Here is a 15,829-nt window from a genome sequence, read left to right as displayed (position 1 = left end):
CTATTATGGCGGGAAGGCACTATTTATCAGAGGAAGAATACCCTCGTATGGTTAGTGAACCATTTACTAACACAAATGAGAATACTAACTCATTTTCTAAACAGTTAAAAAGTGATACTTTTTCTAAGAGTTACAAAGTGATACTTCTCTGTGCTTCGAGATTTACCATACTCATTTTCATTTTAAATTTTGTTACTTCTTACTGTAAATAGTCCTTATTGTGTTCTTTTTATTAATTTTAAACTTTATTGATGGATTTTATCAATTAAAACTTTGGAATAATTTGAATAGCGCTTCCGAAAATTATTTTACAAGATAAGGAAATTTTTATGTATGTTTTCATGTAAAATAAAGAAAAAAACGTTATTAACCCTTCAAGTGGCCGAGCCGTATATATACGTTCAACCAAAATTGTGCTCTAAGCGGCCAGCAAGCATATATACGTCCAACCAAAATCCTCTTCTAAGCGCCCAGCAAGCATATATACGTCCAACCAAAATATTGCTCTAAGCGGCCAGCAAGCCTATATACGCTCGCGTTAGGATTTCTTTCCCCCAGCAATTTCGACGGGAGTGATTGCACTAATAGGCTCCCTGCTGGGAAGGGTTTCGCTTTTCTGAAATTTAGCTTGTTATTTTGGGGTTGCTGCACATAACTGTTGAGTCGCCAAACATCTATGTTTTGTTCGAATTTTTAATACTGCTATCGAATTAGCCAAGACAGCAGAAATACTTTCAACACGTACTGAAAGTAAAAATGGAATTTATTTCTTCATCTAATATCTGAAATGGAGAATAAAAATAATTGAATAATAACCGCTCTTCAACTAAAATCTGGTTTGACAGTTTGAAGCTAATATATAAATCCAGAGTATTTAATCAAAGTTCCTATTTTTTAATTAGAATCGAATATCCGCAACACAATAAGTTGAACAGAATCATTAAAATAAATTTTAAAAATGTTAATGATTTAACGTACCCTAACATTTAATGAAGATTTGTTTTAATAGAAGCATATCGGTATAGTATTGAAAATTTAAATATACAAGAGATGTTTTAATCACAGACTTTTGACAGCATAAGACTGATATGAACGTTATAAACATAGAAACATCTTTATTTCCGGAAATACTAGAATAATAAACATGTTACAAGAATTTTAAATAATCGTAAGCTTTAAACTGATACTCGTTGAAACCAGGACTGACGTCACAGCAGGAGCGGTAGAATAAAAAGGCGGGAAAATTTTTAGAATTTAGAAAAACATTGAGCAGCAAAATTTAGGGATGGCAAAAATTTTGGACTTTAGGTAATACACAAGGCAGAGGCATTTAGAAGCTGAAAATGTTTTTTAATTTAGTAATGCACCGGAAAGCAAAATTTAAAATTTTCAAAAGTTACGCCGATCGGCAAAATGCCTAGCGCCGGCAATGGTTGCAACGCCTCGACGTATGCTATCATATGTTAGAGGTTCTGAACTTTATTAAGTAAGCACAGTAATGAGCAGAGTGATTTTTATTAAATATAGAAGTAAACGAGTAATAAAATAAATATTATCATTCTTTTCTATACAACTTTTCCTTAACTTCATTTATTATTAAAATTATTGCTATTATTATACCAATACCAGCTACTAATTCAGAAGTCAAACAACAAAAATCAGCATTTGTTTGACTTTCAGCGTTTGTTGTTGTTTGACTTCTGAATTAGTATTTATTCGGCGTGTTATTGTGTCTCAATACCAGCTACTTATGGATCTTTCACTACATATTTTAAAGGCGATAGCTGAATTCGTCTCCCGCAGTAATCTATAGTATAATAAACATATATTTAAATAGCTTATTGTTTCGTATATGTTTGCGAAAATGGACTAATTTTCATAACAGCAATCTTACAAATAATAAGCAATTTAATTTACAAATAATAAGCAAATAAAAATATTTTATTATTCCAAAGGGCGTTAGCCCAGAAGGGCTATTAATTTCGTTTTGACATTTTGCATCGATTCACTTTCTGCGTTGATTCACTTTTCAAACTGTTGCCATCAAATATTACAGCCCTGTATTATATTTAAAGAAATTAAATAATGAAGAATCTTCATAAATGTATGTATGTTTCTCGCATTGTGATAAAACAATGGTACTTAGAGACATCAGATTTTGAATAACGTAATCTTCCACCAAATATGGTCATCTGGAAGCCCTAATTTGGAATTTGTTTTATTATCGATTTCATATTTTGGAACACTGTAAGGAATTCTTGATAAACAAACTCAACGATTTCAAAGTGAGCAATGACAATATTGTACGGGGGGGGGGGGGAAATATCTCCAACGCTCGAGACTGTGTTTCGGAAATTCTAATGATACGCTCATTTTAAAATTATTTTGCGATATTGTTGTTGAATTGAATTCTATGGTTTAAGTGCGAAGAACATGATATTTAATAAATGAAAGTAACACACAAAACCTTAAAATTGGGCGTAATGTAAAATCTGAAAACGTTTTCAGATTTTATTTATTTTTTCTTCTCATTAAAACTGCAGTTGTGACGTGAATACCAGCAATTTTTCCTACAAAGTCTCTCTATAAAAATGTCTACCTCAAGGTAAATAGCTTTTCCGTGCATTTCCATTTAACTTTATCAAATCTGTCTACAAGCACAGACATCTAGTGATTATCTAAACAGTATAAAAACTTAGTCGTTTAATACATATGCGTAAAAAAATGTTATACATATTTTATCACAGTGTATTGTAAAAAGTGTTGCTTAAACACTGTCATAAAGCAGTGAATGAGAAGAAAAAAAAAAGAGCTTCTCACTTTTCGAACAGCTGTTAACAGGATCATTATTTTGTTTTCAAACAGAGAACAAAATTTTCAGAATAGAGAATTTTCAGAGGATGAAATATGTCGAAAGAAATTAATGGTGTTACCGCAATTTCGGTTTGCAAATTTTAAAAAATCCATACAATATGCACAAATCTATAACAATCACTTGAATGATTTTTAATACCCAATTTAGAAGACAGACCTGATATTTGATCAATATGCTTTCAGTTTTATCTTCTCGGTATTAATAGATTGATTACGTAATTCAATTAAACTTTTCCTTGAAAGCATCAATTTCATTTGTAAATGTTTTGCAATACTAAATACTAATATTATTAAAGTACTGTAATTGTGTTAAGCCGGCGTTAAAATCCCAGAGAATGAGGTGGCTACTTAGTCTTTTTTTTTTTTTTTTTTTTTTTCCCCATGAGCAATGCGAACACGAGCTAGTTGCCCTTGAAAAATCCTCCTCGTATGCGTCCTTTGCCTTAGGGTAATAGCCCTCGTATGCTATATCAGGTGCGCTGCAAACTCGGGAAAGTTTATGTTCTTTCATTATAGTTAATTAAAAAAGCAATCAAATCCAATAATACTGTTTATGGATGTTTCAGAAGTTATTCAAGACTTAAAAAAAACATACTACTAGTGCCTTTTGTAAGTGTTACTAGAACAGAATTTTTGATAGGATTAAATTAGATCAAGAAAATTGCAATCTATTGGCTATGCATTAAAGAGAAACAATTAATTCCAAATTATCATTCATTTCAACATGTTATGGACAAATCTTTAATTAAAAAATACGTATTTATAACAAAAACAAGATCAAAAGAGGAAAATATTTCAATTTGATTGTGAAGAAGTAGAAAAATGCAGTAAATTTTTCGTATGCTTTAAGAATTCTTCAATTTCATAGTATCGACCTAGCGGTAATGTCGCTGAACTGGTAGTTTGACCTAGGTTGAAATCCTAGTGAACGGGAGGACTGCATGGGAGTTTTAATGGTTTCCTTTTCTGTAGTGTGAATACGAGATATTTTGCCTTCAGAAGTCTTCACGAAAGCATCCTTGTTCATAGGCAGGTAGTTTTATTCTCTTAGTTAAGAAGAATCATAGGTTACCTCACTTGCGTAAACAAACGAAAGTGAGTTCTCGCTCTATATTGGCTCTTATAGACTTTTGCATTGATTTAAGTTTAATGTAAATTTGAACGTGACTGTAAAATTATTTTTTTTATATCACAAATATTATTAAATTTATATAGCATAATCATTGGTACGCAAGTGAGCTAACCTGTTCTTCTATGGACTTTGAGTCATTACGGCTTTTGATGCTGCAGACGTGAAAAATGTACATTGGCCTTTGCCGGGATTCGAACCCTGGAGCTCTCGAATACGCCTCGAGTATGCTTCTAATTACACCGCGATGGATTACGTAAAGGAGGGGGAAAATACCTTATTAATTAAACTATCATAGTGTCCAAACTCTGCTATTCTATTCTAAGCAAGGCATTGAAGAAAGTTGCTCTGCAGTAACTCTTATTCTCGAAGTAAAGGAAAACAAACAACTGAAATATAATGTCTTTTGATTGTAATCAATTTTCAGTTTTCCTCGTTTGAAAATATAGTTATTTTAAAGAATTTTTTTTTTCCTTTTATGAAAATAAACGATCTACTGTTTACTGACATCAATGTACTAGGAAAAAGAAACATAATTTATCATATCAAATATACATGAAAACAATGAACAAATTAGAACTCACTTCAGTTATCTGCAATCAATGCATATATTCTCTAGGAATACATCAAAGATGAATGCGTTGATTATATAATGGAATTCACGGATTTATATAAGATTAAAAGCACTTCCTTCATTAGGGACTTGAAAACGATATCTAACGACGAGGAATGTTATGTGGAATTGCAATTAAAAAGCGCATAGGATAAGCGATTTTGTAGAAGAATAACAAATATCATAAGCTTGAATTATTTTGCCGGTTATGGAACTTAGAATTTCAAAATTGTGAACATTACTGATAAAACAGTAATAATAATAATAATAAAATAATATTTAAATAATAAATTATAAAATATTATATATATTATTAATAATTATTTAATAATATATATTATTAAATACTTATGAATAATTATTTAATAATATATATTATTAAATACTTATTAATAATATATATTATTAAAATAATAAATTATGCAATAAGGGGCGTTTTTTTAATGTTTTGTGCGTTACCTTTATTTATTAAATATCATGCTCTACGCACTTAACCATAAAATTCAATTCAACAGCAATATCGCAAAATAATTTTAAAATAAACAGATCTTTAGAATTTCCGATTCAGAGTCTCGCGCGCTGAAGGTAATTTTTTTTTTTTTTAAATCCCTTACAATGTTGTCATTTCTCGCTTTGAAATTGTTGAGTTTATTAACCAAAAATTCTTTAATGTCTGACAAAATATGAAATAAATTGTAAACCAAACTCCAAATTAGGGCTTCCAGAAAAGGGAATCAACACAGAAAGTGAATGGACGCAAAATGCCAAAACGAAATTAATATCCTTTCTGGGCTAATGCCCTTTGGGCTAAAATGAAACTACACAAAATGATTTTTTTTTTTATTTATCCAAGTTATTTACATTTGCAGAATAAAAGAAAAATCTGAACAGTTTCAGATTTTAAATTACGTCTAAAGGGACTTTTTTTAACATTTTGTGTGTTACCTTTATTTATTAAATATCACGTTCTTTGCACTTAAACAATAAAATTCAGTTCAAGAGCAATATCGCAAAGTAGTTTTAAATTGAGCATATCTTTAGAATTTCCGATACACAGTTCCGCGTGCTGGAGATAAAAAGGTTTTTTTCTGTACAACATTGCCATTGCTCACCTTTAAATCGTTTAGTTTGCTACTCAAAAATTCGTTAAAGTTTTTAAAAATATCAAATCGTTCACGAAACAAATTCCAAATTTCAAATTTGGGCTTCCACATAACCATATCCGCAGTAGGATTACGTCGTTCAAAATTCGATGGCTGTATGTACCAATGTTTTATCACAATGCGAGAAATATACATACATTTATGCAGATTTTTCATCATTTAATTTTTTCAAATATAATGCAGGACTCTAACATTGGGTGGCAACAGTTTGAAAATTGAAACGGACATTTATAGTGAACCAACGCAAAATCGCAAAACGAAAACAATAGCCTCCAAGGACAAAGCCCCTTTTGGACTAAAAAGAATATTAGTGAAAAGACTTAGACATTATTCTTTAAATTGTTAAGCATTATTCGTTAGATTAACCTTTGAGAGAATTTAGGGAATAACGTAAGAGTTTCACTTATCATACAGTGTTAAAAATCTTTACTGTCCTTTTTTTGTTTGTTTTGTTTTTAGTTTTTTGTTTTGTTTCTAAACATTGTTGCAACAAACTGTAGTTTTATTCTTGAAACGTAATTCTAACTTGAAACAGGAATGAAAGCTTGAAAAAAATCTTCAAATGAAATGACAGATACTTTCTCACGATTCTGAAAATCAAAGATATATATCGTCTGCATTTTTCCTTTTGGATACAGGGCCAAGTCAAAATTGCTTGAATGCGGCGGCGGGGGGGGGGGGGACAGAAGAAAAGGCAGGGACAACCTAGTCCCTGCCTTTTCTTCTTTCCCATTCTGTCTGTTTCATTGTGACTGAGGGTAATAAAATTTCCCGCGCTGCTGGAGAAGTTGTCCCTTCATCTAAATTAGGTTGCAATAATTGTAACGTTTTGGTCCCCCTTTTTTTTCCTTTTGAAGGATTTTTTAAGCTTTCACATTAAAGAAAAATTCTGATATTTCCTATCTGTTGTCTAAAAGTGTGTAATACAGAAGATGTAAATCCTTAGTTCAATTTCAATCAAATTTAATCATATTAAAACTATTATTTTCTTAAATCACTGAATAATAATTTACGATAAAATATCAATCCTTCGTATAATGGCATATTTTAACATTTTTACGTCGTTCGTTTTAGAGTTTCGGATGACCTCTTGTTGTCTATCCATTAAAAGTATTATCCACTGAACGATGAGTGCACATTCAAAACATAAAAATTTTAAAAAGTAGATGAATAAAGATTTTAATTAATTTTGGAAATAGGTATAGTCTACACTAAAAATGGATTAAAAATATTTGAGCTATCTTATTCCAAAAGCGTTAAATTTCTAAAAGCATTTCAAAACATTTTTGGTCGTTGCTATGATAAAATAATACGAAATACCAAAAGCAGATTTGGGTTTTTGAAATAAATTACTATCATGAAACTACATTTATAATATTCTGTTGCATTCTGATGACCCTACTTTAGATACTCCTTCCAGTTTTTAAATTAAATGTTGAATAGAATTGCAGATATAAATTTATGCACAATGAGAATGAAATTTACGTATGGTGGAAATAATCATACAATACTTGCCACCAAGAATAATTCTATGTAACAGAACAGTACTTCGGGTTCTGCATATAAAACTGTACAATGTTAGTTATATTATAAAATGTTCAGGAAACATCAAGAATTTCACTTTATTTGTAATCATTCTCATTCAGCGTTGCAAGTAAATTCATGGTAATCATGAACTCCATGTGTGCAATTTTCGCTCAATCAATCGAGCATTTTCAATTATTAAATATCCATTCATTATATATATATCATTTCCATAGTAAAGTTCTCATTTTCTTCTTTACTTACTCAAAAAGAAAGCTAGAAAAAAACATCGTTCGAGAGTCCTCTCTTTTTGAGGTATATTTATCGAATTCCATTAAATTATTTGTCTAATGTGTAGTTAAGAGCTGAAGGTTAAGAATTATGCAGTTAAGAACTTTTTTGACTGAGTCAAATTTTGAAATAAATTTCTGATTTGCTTTGCCGATTTCAATTGCTTCTGCAGAGTCATTTCTGCAACGCTAGTACAATATTTCACCGAATACGAGTTTTCCCATTTGGTATTTTTATTCTGACAGAAAATTCTGTGTGGGTCCATAAGGTTCAAATTTTTCTTTGTGTTTCTAACCACATTATTAGATTTAAAAAGACATGGAAGTGCTTCAAATTGCAAAACGAACAAAAGTGTAGGAAAATAAAAGATGCAAAATGAAACATATTAAAAAATCTTTTTAATTACTCAGTTGGATGCCTCGGTTTAAAATGTAGCTAGTGGGTTATCAGGTCAGGGTATTTGGATATGACAAAGCACACGACGGCTGTCCTAAGGAAAGGTATATTTTCGAGGACGACTTGCTCAGCGAAACTAGGTCGTATTCACATTACACAAGCAGAAAGCCACAAAATGGTCTATATAATAACAACCCGCTCTTCTGCGCAATAACCTAGATCGAACTACCAGTATACAACTGTTTACTTCTCGACCACAAGTGGAGCCCCTACTCCACAGATCACGTGATTTAACGAAACAAAAAAAATTTTTTTTTTCATTCTTGATTGTTTGCATGATTGGATTTGATGCACACACAAAGGCTACATACATAAGGGAAGGGATGCCTTCATGGAGGACCTTTTAAGGAAAATTAACTCCCATTCATGCTATACAGTGGAAAAAGTGCTTTTCTTGTTGAATTGATATTTTAAGCTATAGCTATCCTGGGTAAGGAAACGAAATTAAATAAAAGAACTTACATAAAGTTCAAAATATATACCTTAAAGTATATGTGTTTTAATTATAAGTGTTTAAAAATAATGAGAACAAGGATCCTTTGAAAAGTGTCATATGATTTTGACTTTAGTATCATATGATCAGAACTGTTGGGATAATTTAAGAATTATTTTTTTATTTTTCAATGCATTCTGATAAAACTTGCATATTAAAGATTTTATATATATATACATACGCATGTATGTGTAAATTTCCACACAGAGCATGATTTCAAGTATCATATTTTTGAATTTTCAATATAGCAAATTAATAAGAAGAGAAGCATGCCAATATAATAGTTAAAATTTGTAAAAAAGTAAACTTTAAATTCGCGTAGATTTTTAAATAAACATTTATCAATTTCAAGAGTGAACTGGCATAAGTCCTTCTTCTTCAGACGCGAAACAGATTTACTTCAATTTGCATGCTCAAGATTGCTCTAGAAATCGATAGTGTATAATATCCTTACGTATTTTTCCCACTATCGTTTTAGCTGCAGGCTCCGTAAATTAAAAAATATTCCTGTAACTTTCCCCTTCCTCAATGCGTTCAGAGGACGCAGTCCTCTAAATTTTAAATTGGATTCGTCCACGTCGTGATTGTTTTCATCTTATTGACAAAAACAAATCCCTGCAAACTACTTGTGAAGGTAACGCCGAACCTTTCCCTTCTAACTCTTGAAATTTATGCCTAATACAAGAACCAACGAATAACAGCGAAGTAAAACCGAACTGACATTCACTCTATGATTTATCTAAGTCAGCTACACATTCCTCTTCTCTAATCATTTACAGATGTCTTGGAGCCTAGGAGTAGCAGCGACAACTTTAAAAACGGGAAAGCATCAGCTTTAACACTGTACAGAGAAAAAAAACATTTCTTATTTAATGTCATATAATTTTATCTGACACGATTCAAGACACACTTATTTCAAGGCATTTTAATTTAATTCTGAAACTGTTTTTCCGTTCAAGAATGTGTTTCTAGAATTTATAACAAAAAAAGATGCTTCTTTAGGGAAATGTTTAAAAACAGTTTTAACTTTGAAAATACAGCATCTTAAAACTGAATTTTAGATTTTTTCAGTGCACTAAATTAGGCAAAATTCTTCTCAGTTCTACGTTTATTCGCACGATAGTTTTAGTCTTAATTTTCATTTTAAGTTAGAAATACTTAAAGCATTAATAAAAGAAAGTAAAAAAAATTATATTTTGGAAGTTTTCTGTGCGTATGTACGAATTTAGAAAAATTTCAAGTAATTTATCGTTTTTCAGTACATGGTTTAAAATCATCATTATAAACTTTTAATATGGAAAAGGAATTTTTAATAAATAAAATCATTCAAATATCTAGATAGTAATATAGTTTATCTGAAAGGAGTTCATTTATGTGCCGGCTTTTCACTTTAGACTATCTTTTATCATTGCACTCTACTTCATGACACAGTTTTCTTTCCGCAAATATCTCCAGCGACGGGGGGAAGGCATTGAGGGTCTTAATGTAGCAAAGAATATTTTATTTTTATCTAAAAAAAAGTATTTATAATAATGATGAATAGGAAGCTGAGAATTAAAGTAAAGATTTTGGTAGGAAAAAAAGAAAAATGCAGAACTTGTAAAAACTGAATGGTATAGGAAAATTTTTAATTTAATATTCTATCATATAAATTCGTTGTGATCAACGTTCAAAGTTACCATGTAAAGAAACATTTTTGAAATTCAAATTCATCTCAAATAGATTTAGTAATAATTCAAGTCAATGTCGTTGGAAAATATTCATGTTAACGTCATTCAGAAAAGATTATTGATTAGAATATAAATTGAAGTAATTAAAAGATAAAATAAGTAAAATTAGTTGTTTATTAAACTATAGGCTAACGTAATGCATTTTATTTAGTACATAAATTGAATATGTTTTTATTTGCATAATGCGATGAGTAGAAAATTTTGATGACCGTATCTTTTCTCTGGGCCTAATTATTAGTTCTATTCTTCTTCTTGCTACGTAATACAAATGAGTAATGGTACAAAGTTATGGTGGAATCAAAACGTAATTTTCTATAAATTTTTGCGTGAGGAATGACTACAATTTTTATGCATATTTTGTGAAATATTTTAGTAAAACACGGAGAAATAAAAGTAAATAATTTTCCAAATAAAAAACTAAAAACGCAAAGCAATATCAATTTCAAACACATATTCATAAAGTACGTACGCTGTTTAAAATCTGCTTAGTTACGCAGCCAACACGGCGATAACCACTAAAATCTGGTATACATTCAATTAAATCTTTCTTGCCATAACGGGAGCCTGCTGGACAAAAGGACATGGACACGTCAATACGCCCCGCTGAACGACGGTCATTTGAGTGGGGGGAAAGCAACTAAAGACAGCGAAACGTCTGCCGCTTTTAGCTTTAATCTGGATACAGAATGGGCAGAAGAAATAGTAGAATCTGGTTTCTTTTCAAGACTTGAGATGAAGAGATTTTAGTTGAGGGTATCGGCCACTAGGAAGGTTAAGTGCTAATTTTAACATATATAAGAGCTCAAGTAATAATCTAAAATGATACTAAAAATTGCGAGGCTAGAAGTGAAACTTATTTTTTTCTGAATTTTTTTATAAAATTAGGCTTAGCGATGCAAAACCTCCATCCTGTACGGTGACTGCTTTCGATTCGCTTCCGTCCCGCATGAGCATCTTAAACAAAGGTGCGCCGTCGCGAAAAGGTTAAAGCTTTTGTTTTGTCTTTCCAAATTTTTATTCTATTAGATGAACCCATCTTTTGATAAGATAAATTTTCATCTTTGATGATGTGGAGGTAAAGACTTCGTACTTAAGTGCTCCATAAATTAAACTTCCTTGATTGATCCTTGATATCAATGCCTGAATTTGGCCAATAGGAAATTAAAGAGTGTCTCTGAACAACTTCAATAGCTTGTTCTTTGGGAATGGAACAACTTACCATCTTAGTGCTATCCACATTTTCACTAAAAAGTTCAAAGTTTTTGTGACAAGTAACCCAAGTTACCTCAACATGCAACAAAATCGCCTCTGGTTGACAGTCCTCCAATAGTGGGACAAATGTAATAAATCAATGTACCGAGGTAAACTCTGGCTGTTACTCTGGTTGTTCATGGAAGAAAAATACTCCTAAAATATTTATATTAAGCCAAAACAAATTGGTAGAGAAAGCTTTGGTATATGCATAATAGTACCACAAAAACTTACAGCACTTCCTCTTACAGGGTGCTGACAATAACAGGATAAAATTGTTCACAGACTTTAAGGCTGTTTTTTCATTTTAAACAGAAAACTTTAAGTTACCTTTATTTTGCAACAGTCCTAAGTTTCCTATTTAATTTGGCTATTTTCTCTTTCCATCTTAAAAAATAGTAACATGCTTATATTAAATCTCTCTAAATTGCATCATTTCAAAAGTAATTCTTGTCACACAATTCTCAAGTAAAGCTAATATAGGTATTTACACAATCCTTCAGCTAATAATGTTAAAATTTCCAAATAAATTAGTGAACAGGAATGAACTGAAACCAAAAGTCTATCATTCTTAACCTAAGCTCAGAAAATATAATCTATACATTTTCTTCTCTGCTTCTTTAATAAGCTCCGCAATCATGCATCTGTGTCAACTACCATCAAAATCAAAATTTTCATCATATGTGTAGCATTAAAAGAATGTGCGCAGTACAAATGAATTTCCACCAAATCTCAGCTTTTCATGATTTCAATCTTAAAATTCACATACAAAGCCTATTTTTTAAACAAAATTGAACTTTTATTACAAAGTATTCTTTCAACCAACAGCAACAGAGTCTAGCAGCATTTTTGGACATTAACTAGGCCCAGTTTTTAAATTTGATGCTAGCTGTAGTAATGCAATAGTTGGTGACTAGCAGTCACTATTATAAAAGAACTGAAATGACAGTGCTAAAATGTTCTCAGTCCATAAGTAAACTTCATAACTTCATTTTCACTGTACCAGAACTGAAAAGATTAATTTAAATAAGGAAGGTCTTTTTTTTTAAGTATGTTTTATTTTAGCAGTTCCATCATAAAATTTTTTTAAATATATATATGAAAAGAGCTGCAGTGCATTATTTAACTTAGTCAAGCATGAGGATTACTAGCCATCTCAGTTCTGATCATGAATTAGCCATCTCATTTCTGATCATGAATATCTATGTCAGTTTTGAATAAGTTAATGTATGGAATCTGAGAAACTTGTATAACTCCCTCTACCACCAACCTCCTGACAGGATTTCCACACAACAAAGAAGCGGTTTTTCGAAAGCAAACACCATTTTCTAAAATAAATATTTTACTAAAATTTAAAAACTTCTTTTGAAAGTCCACAAGATCAGATTTAAAGAGTGTTAAAGAACTAATACCTTGCTCATTTTAACATGCTTCTCTTTTATCTTCTCTTTCACAAGACGAATTAAATCTGTTATATTATAAAACTCTGCTTCTTCTAGTACGCCTTAGAAGGGAAATAGATTATTAATAGACAACATAGCATACAGAAAATAATATAACAAAGATAGTTTAAATTATTCTCAATATATAAGTCACATCTCTTGCAGCTGAAAAGTTAGAAGAGGAAAAATCACTGTAATTTTATAATAGTCATAAAAAATCATTTTTCATGTATCGTGATACTCACTTTGAAGAAAACCTTTTCATTTCTTACTCTTAGAATATGTACCTGAAAAATGGAGTATAAACTATGTATGATTATGGATATCCTAATGTAACGTCCCAAATTAAAACCTTCCTCTATCATTATTTCAGGGTATAAGGTTCAAAAGAATGCTACAGAAACTCAGATTGAAATCAAAAGCTATATAAAGAATGTTACTTTTAATGTCATGCTGCATCAAGATTCTTACATTTCATCTACAAAGTGTTCAAAAAAGGCTACTTTAGACTCTTTTTGCCTTAAACAGGTATTCAGTATGTACTTTCAGAATCAGAATTTCTTGAAATAAGGAGTAGAATTTTATGAAAACAACCTTGACACTATGAGTGAAAAGTTCTGTAAAGAAAATTATAATATTTTTTGTATCATGCTCGTACAGTAAGAATTTCAATTAGTAACACATTTATTAAGCTTTAATTAATTAAAAGCAAATAAATTTATACTTTCATGAATAAACATGCTAAGATAATATATATTTTCAATCAGTCAGCAATAAATAAATGTTGTCACTAAATTTTGTCCAAGAGTGAACCATTAAACTTATAGCTGGTCAAGCCATGTAGACATTCAACATCTTTTCTAACATAAGCACTTAACCTTCTCGAAAAGTATCAAAATTAATCAGGCAATGTATTGAATGAATCATGATCCAAGTTACAGGGACATTTCGAATTTGTAATAATAGAAATATATTTTCTCAAAGTTTTTTCTGAAACTTCTCAAAAAGTTTTGAGACCAAAATTTTAGTCCCAAAAGAAGCAGCATCTTAGAATTTTTTTTCTTGGGATTAAGTTGGTAATAAGCATTGAAAAATTTATTGTAGAAAATTCAATTTCAGCTATCTCCACTGATTTTCCAAGTAAACATTAGGAAACTTTTTTCCCGCTAATTAAAGCATAATAAATGCTCAAATAACTTTAATTTTTCCTCACTGTTGTTCATATAATAAGTTAATTTTATTTTTTTGAAAACTTCCTCTATTATGATTCTTTTCAAAAAAATTCTACATCTTATTTTAAGAAAATACAACTAAGATCAATATTTAAAGAAAGAAATTTTGTAACAACCTTTTTGGAATACCTTGTACATGTCATGTTAAAATTTATCTATTTTAAAACAAATATTTTAAAGACAATAATTTTTTTTAAAAAAAATAAGCACTACATAGTACACATTCCCCTTAGTAACGTCAAATAGAAAATTTTTTCATTGTCTAGAACCTCTGTCATTTTCTTCGCCACGGATAGTGATATTTGCTGAATCTGGAATTATACTACAGATTTTACCATCCATTAATTGTCTGATGATCGGGGCATTAACATCGCAATGAAAAACTTCTGTTATATCACTATCATTTATTACTTCTCCACATTCCCTCACAAATTCCATTAACTGGAAAATTTTGCTTTTTGCATGAGATATCAGAAAACCTTCAAGTTTACAGCTATCATTATAAAGCTTTATTAGCATAAGCTATATACTATTGGTGATGTATCATGAGATTAGCAAATGAAGATATATGTTCTGCTAAATTTTGTTTTGCTTCTATCATGTGCTAATGAAGATATGCCTGAATTATATTAGTAATTTATTATACTTATGCATATTTCCCACATATGTGTAAGGCTTATTCAAGTACTGAATAAATAAATTCCCACGTATACTTCAGACTTATGCAGTACAGTCTCTGTGAGTTCTACATTCTGCTGTTAATCACTTTCCCAAATTCTAAAAATTTTGCCATCCCTTAATTTTGCAGCTCGACGCTTCTCTAAATTCTAAAAATTTTGCCCCCACTAAATTCTGCTGCCAGATATGGCTGCACTATCTGTGGTGCTGGTTTTGGGCTTATTTGAATAACAAATCAGTTACTCTCAATTCATATAACTCAGAATGAGTAAGTACCATTTACAAAATTTTAAGTATCATTTACAAAATCAACTTTTGCACATGAAAAGAAATTTCTGTTAAAATTTCTCCTTGCTAACACATTTAACAATTTGCAGTTCAGTTAGCTGAAGAATGTAATCATCACCAAGCAATACCAACATAAAAGATTACATGTTCTTTGATACTGAATTGCTAGTATTCTTTTGTTTAGATATTGTAGGGTAAGTCATTTCTCAAGCTGCCCTATGTGTGTTGATAGTTATGACATGATGAAAGCAAAAAAATAATAAATAATGATTAGTCAGGTTTTCATCATGGATATAAATCATTCATTAGGAGTACAACAACAATTTTTCAACGTAGAATGTTTCGGTTTGCAATTAATGCCAATCAATAAGGCAGCTACAGAGCCAAATTATTCATCACACAGATTTACGCAAATAAATTATTGTTTCTTCAATATGGAAGAATTCCATTTAATGCCAAAGTGAAATTGGGACTCTCTTCATGTTTTATTATGAAAAAGTATAAAATGCCTATGGGTAAAGCATACAAAAAAAAAATAAATAAATAAAAGGGTTGCTGGTGGTTAGTAGCTCTGAATTTTAGAACATTCTGGGTACTGGAGTACAAATTAAATGGAGACAAGATAAGGCATATACGTAAAATCTTGTTCTGCATGCATCTCCACT

At 30.5% G+C, this 15,829-nt stretch overlaps 1 protein-coding gene across 1 annotated transcript in view; it reads right to left on the bottom strand.

The window, feature by feature from the left end:
* Nucleotides 1-15,829, bottom strand: part of inc (BTB/POZ domain-containing protein inc) — a 45,460-nt gene that overhangs the window by 20,347 nt on the left and 9,284 nt on the right. Inside the window, exon 3 of the mRNA XM_085817043.1 lies at nt 12,937-13,028. Within this exon, the coding sequence (XP_085673169.1) occupies nt 12,937-13,028 (92 nt within the window). The remainder of the gene's footprint in view (nt 1-12,936; nt 13,029-15,829) is intronic.

The sequence above is a fragment of the Stegodyphus dumicola genome, chromosome 5 (assembly GCF_044657685.1).
Source record: "Stegodyphus dumicola isolate Sdum_Otavi_A_Nest chromosome 5, ASM4465768v1".
Taxonomy (NCBI): domain Eukaryota; kingdom Metazoa; phylum Arthropoda; class Arachnida; order Araneae; family Eresidae; genus Stegodyphus; species Stegodyphus dumicola.
The sequence above is the reverse complement of the archived record's forward strand: the minus strand, read 5'-3'. Positions and strand labels throughout refer to the sequence as shown.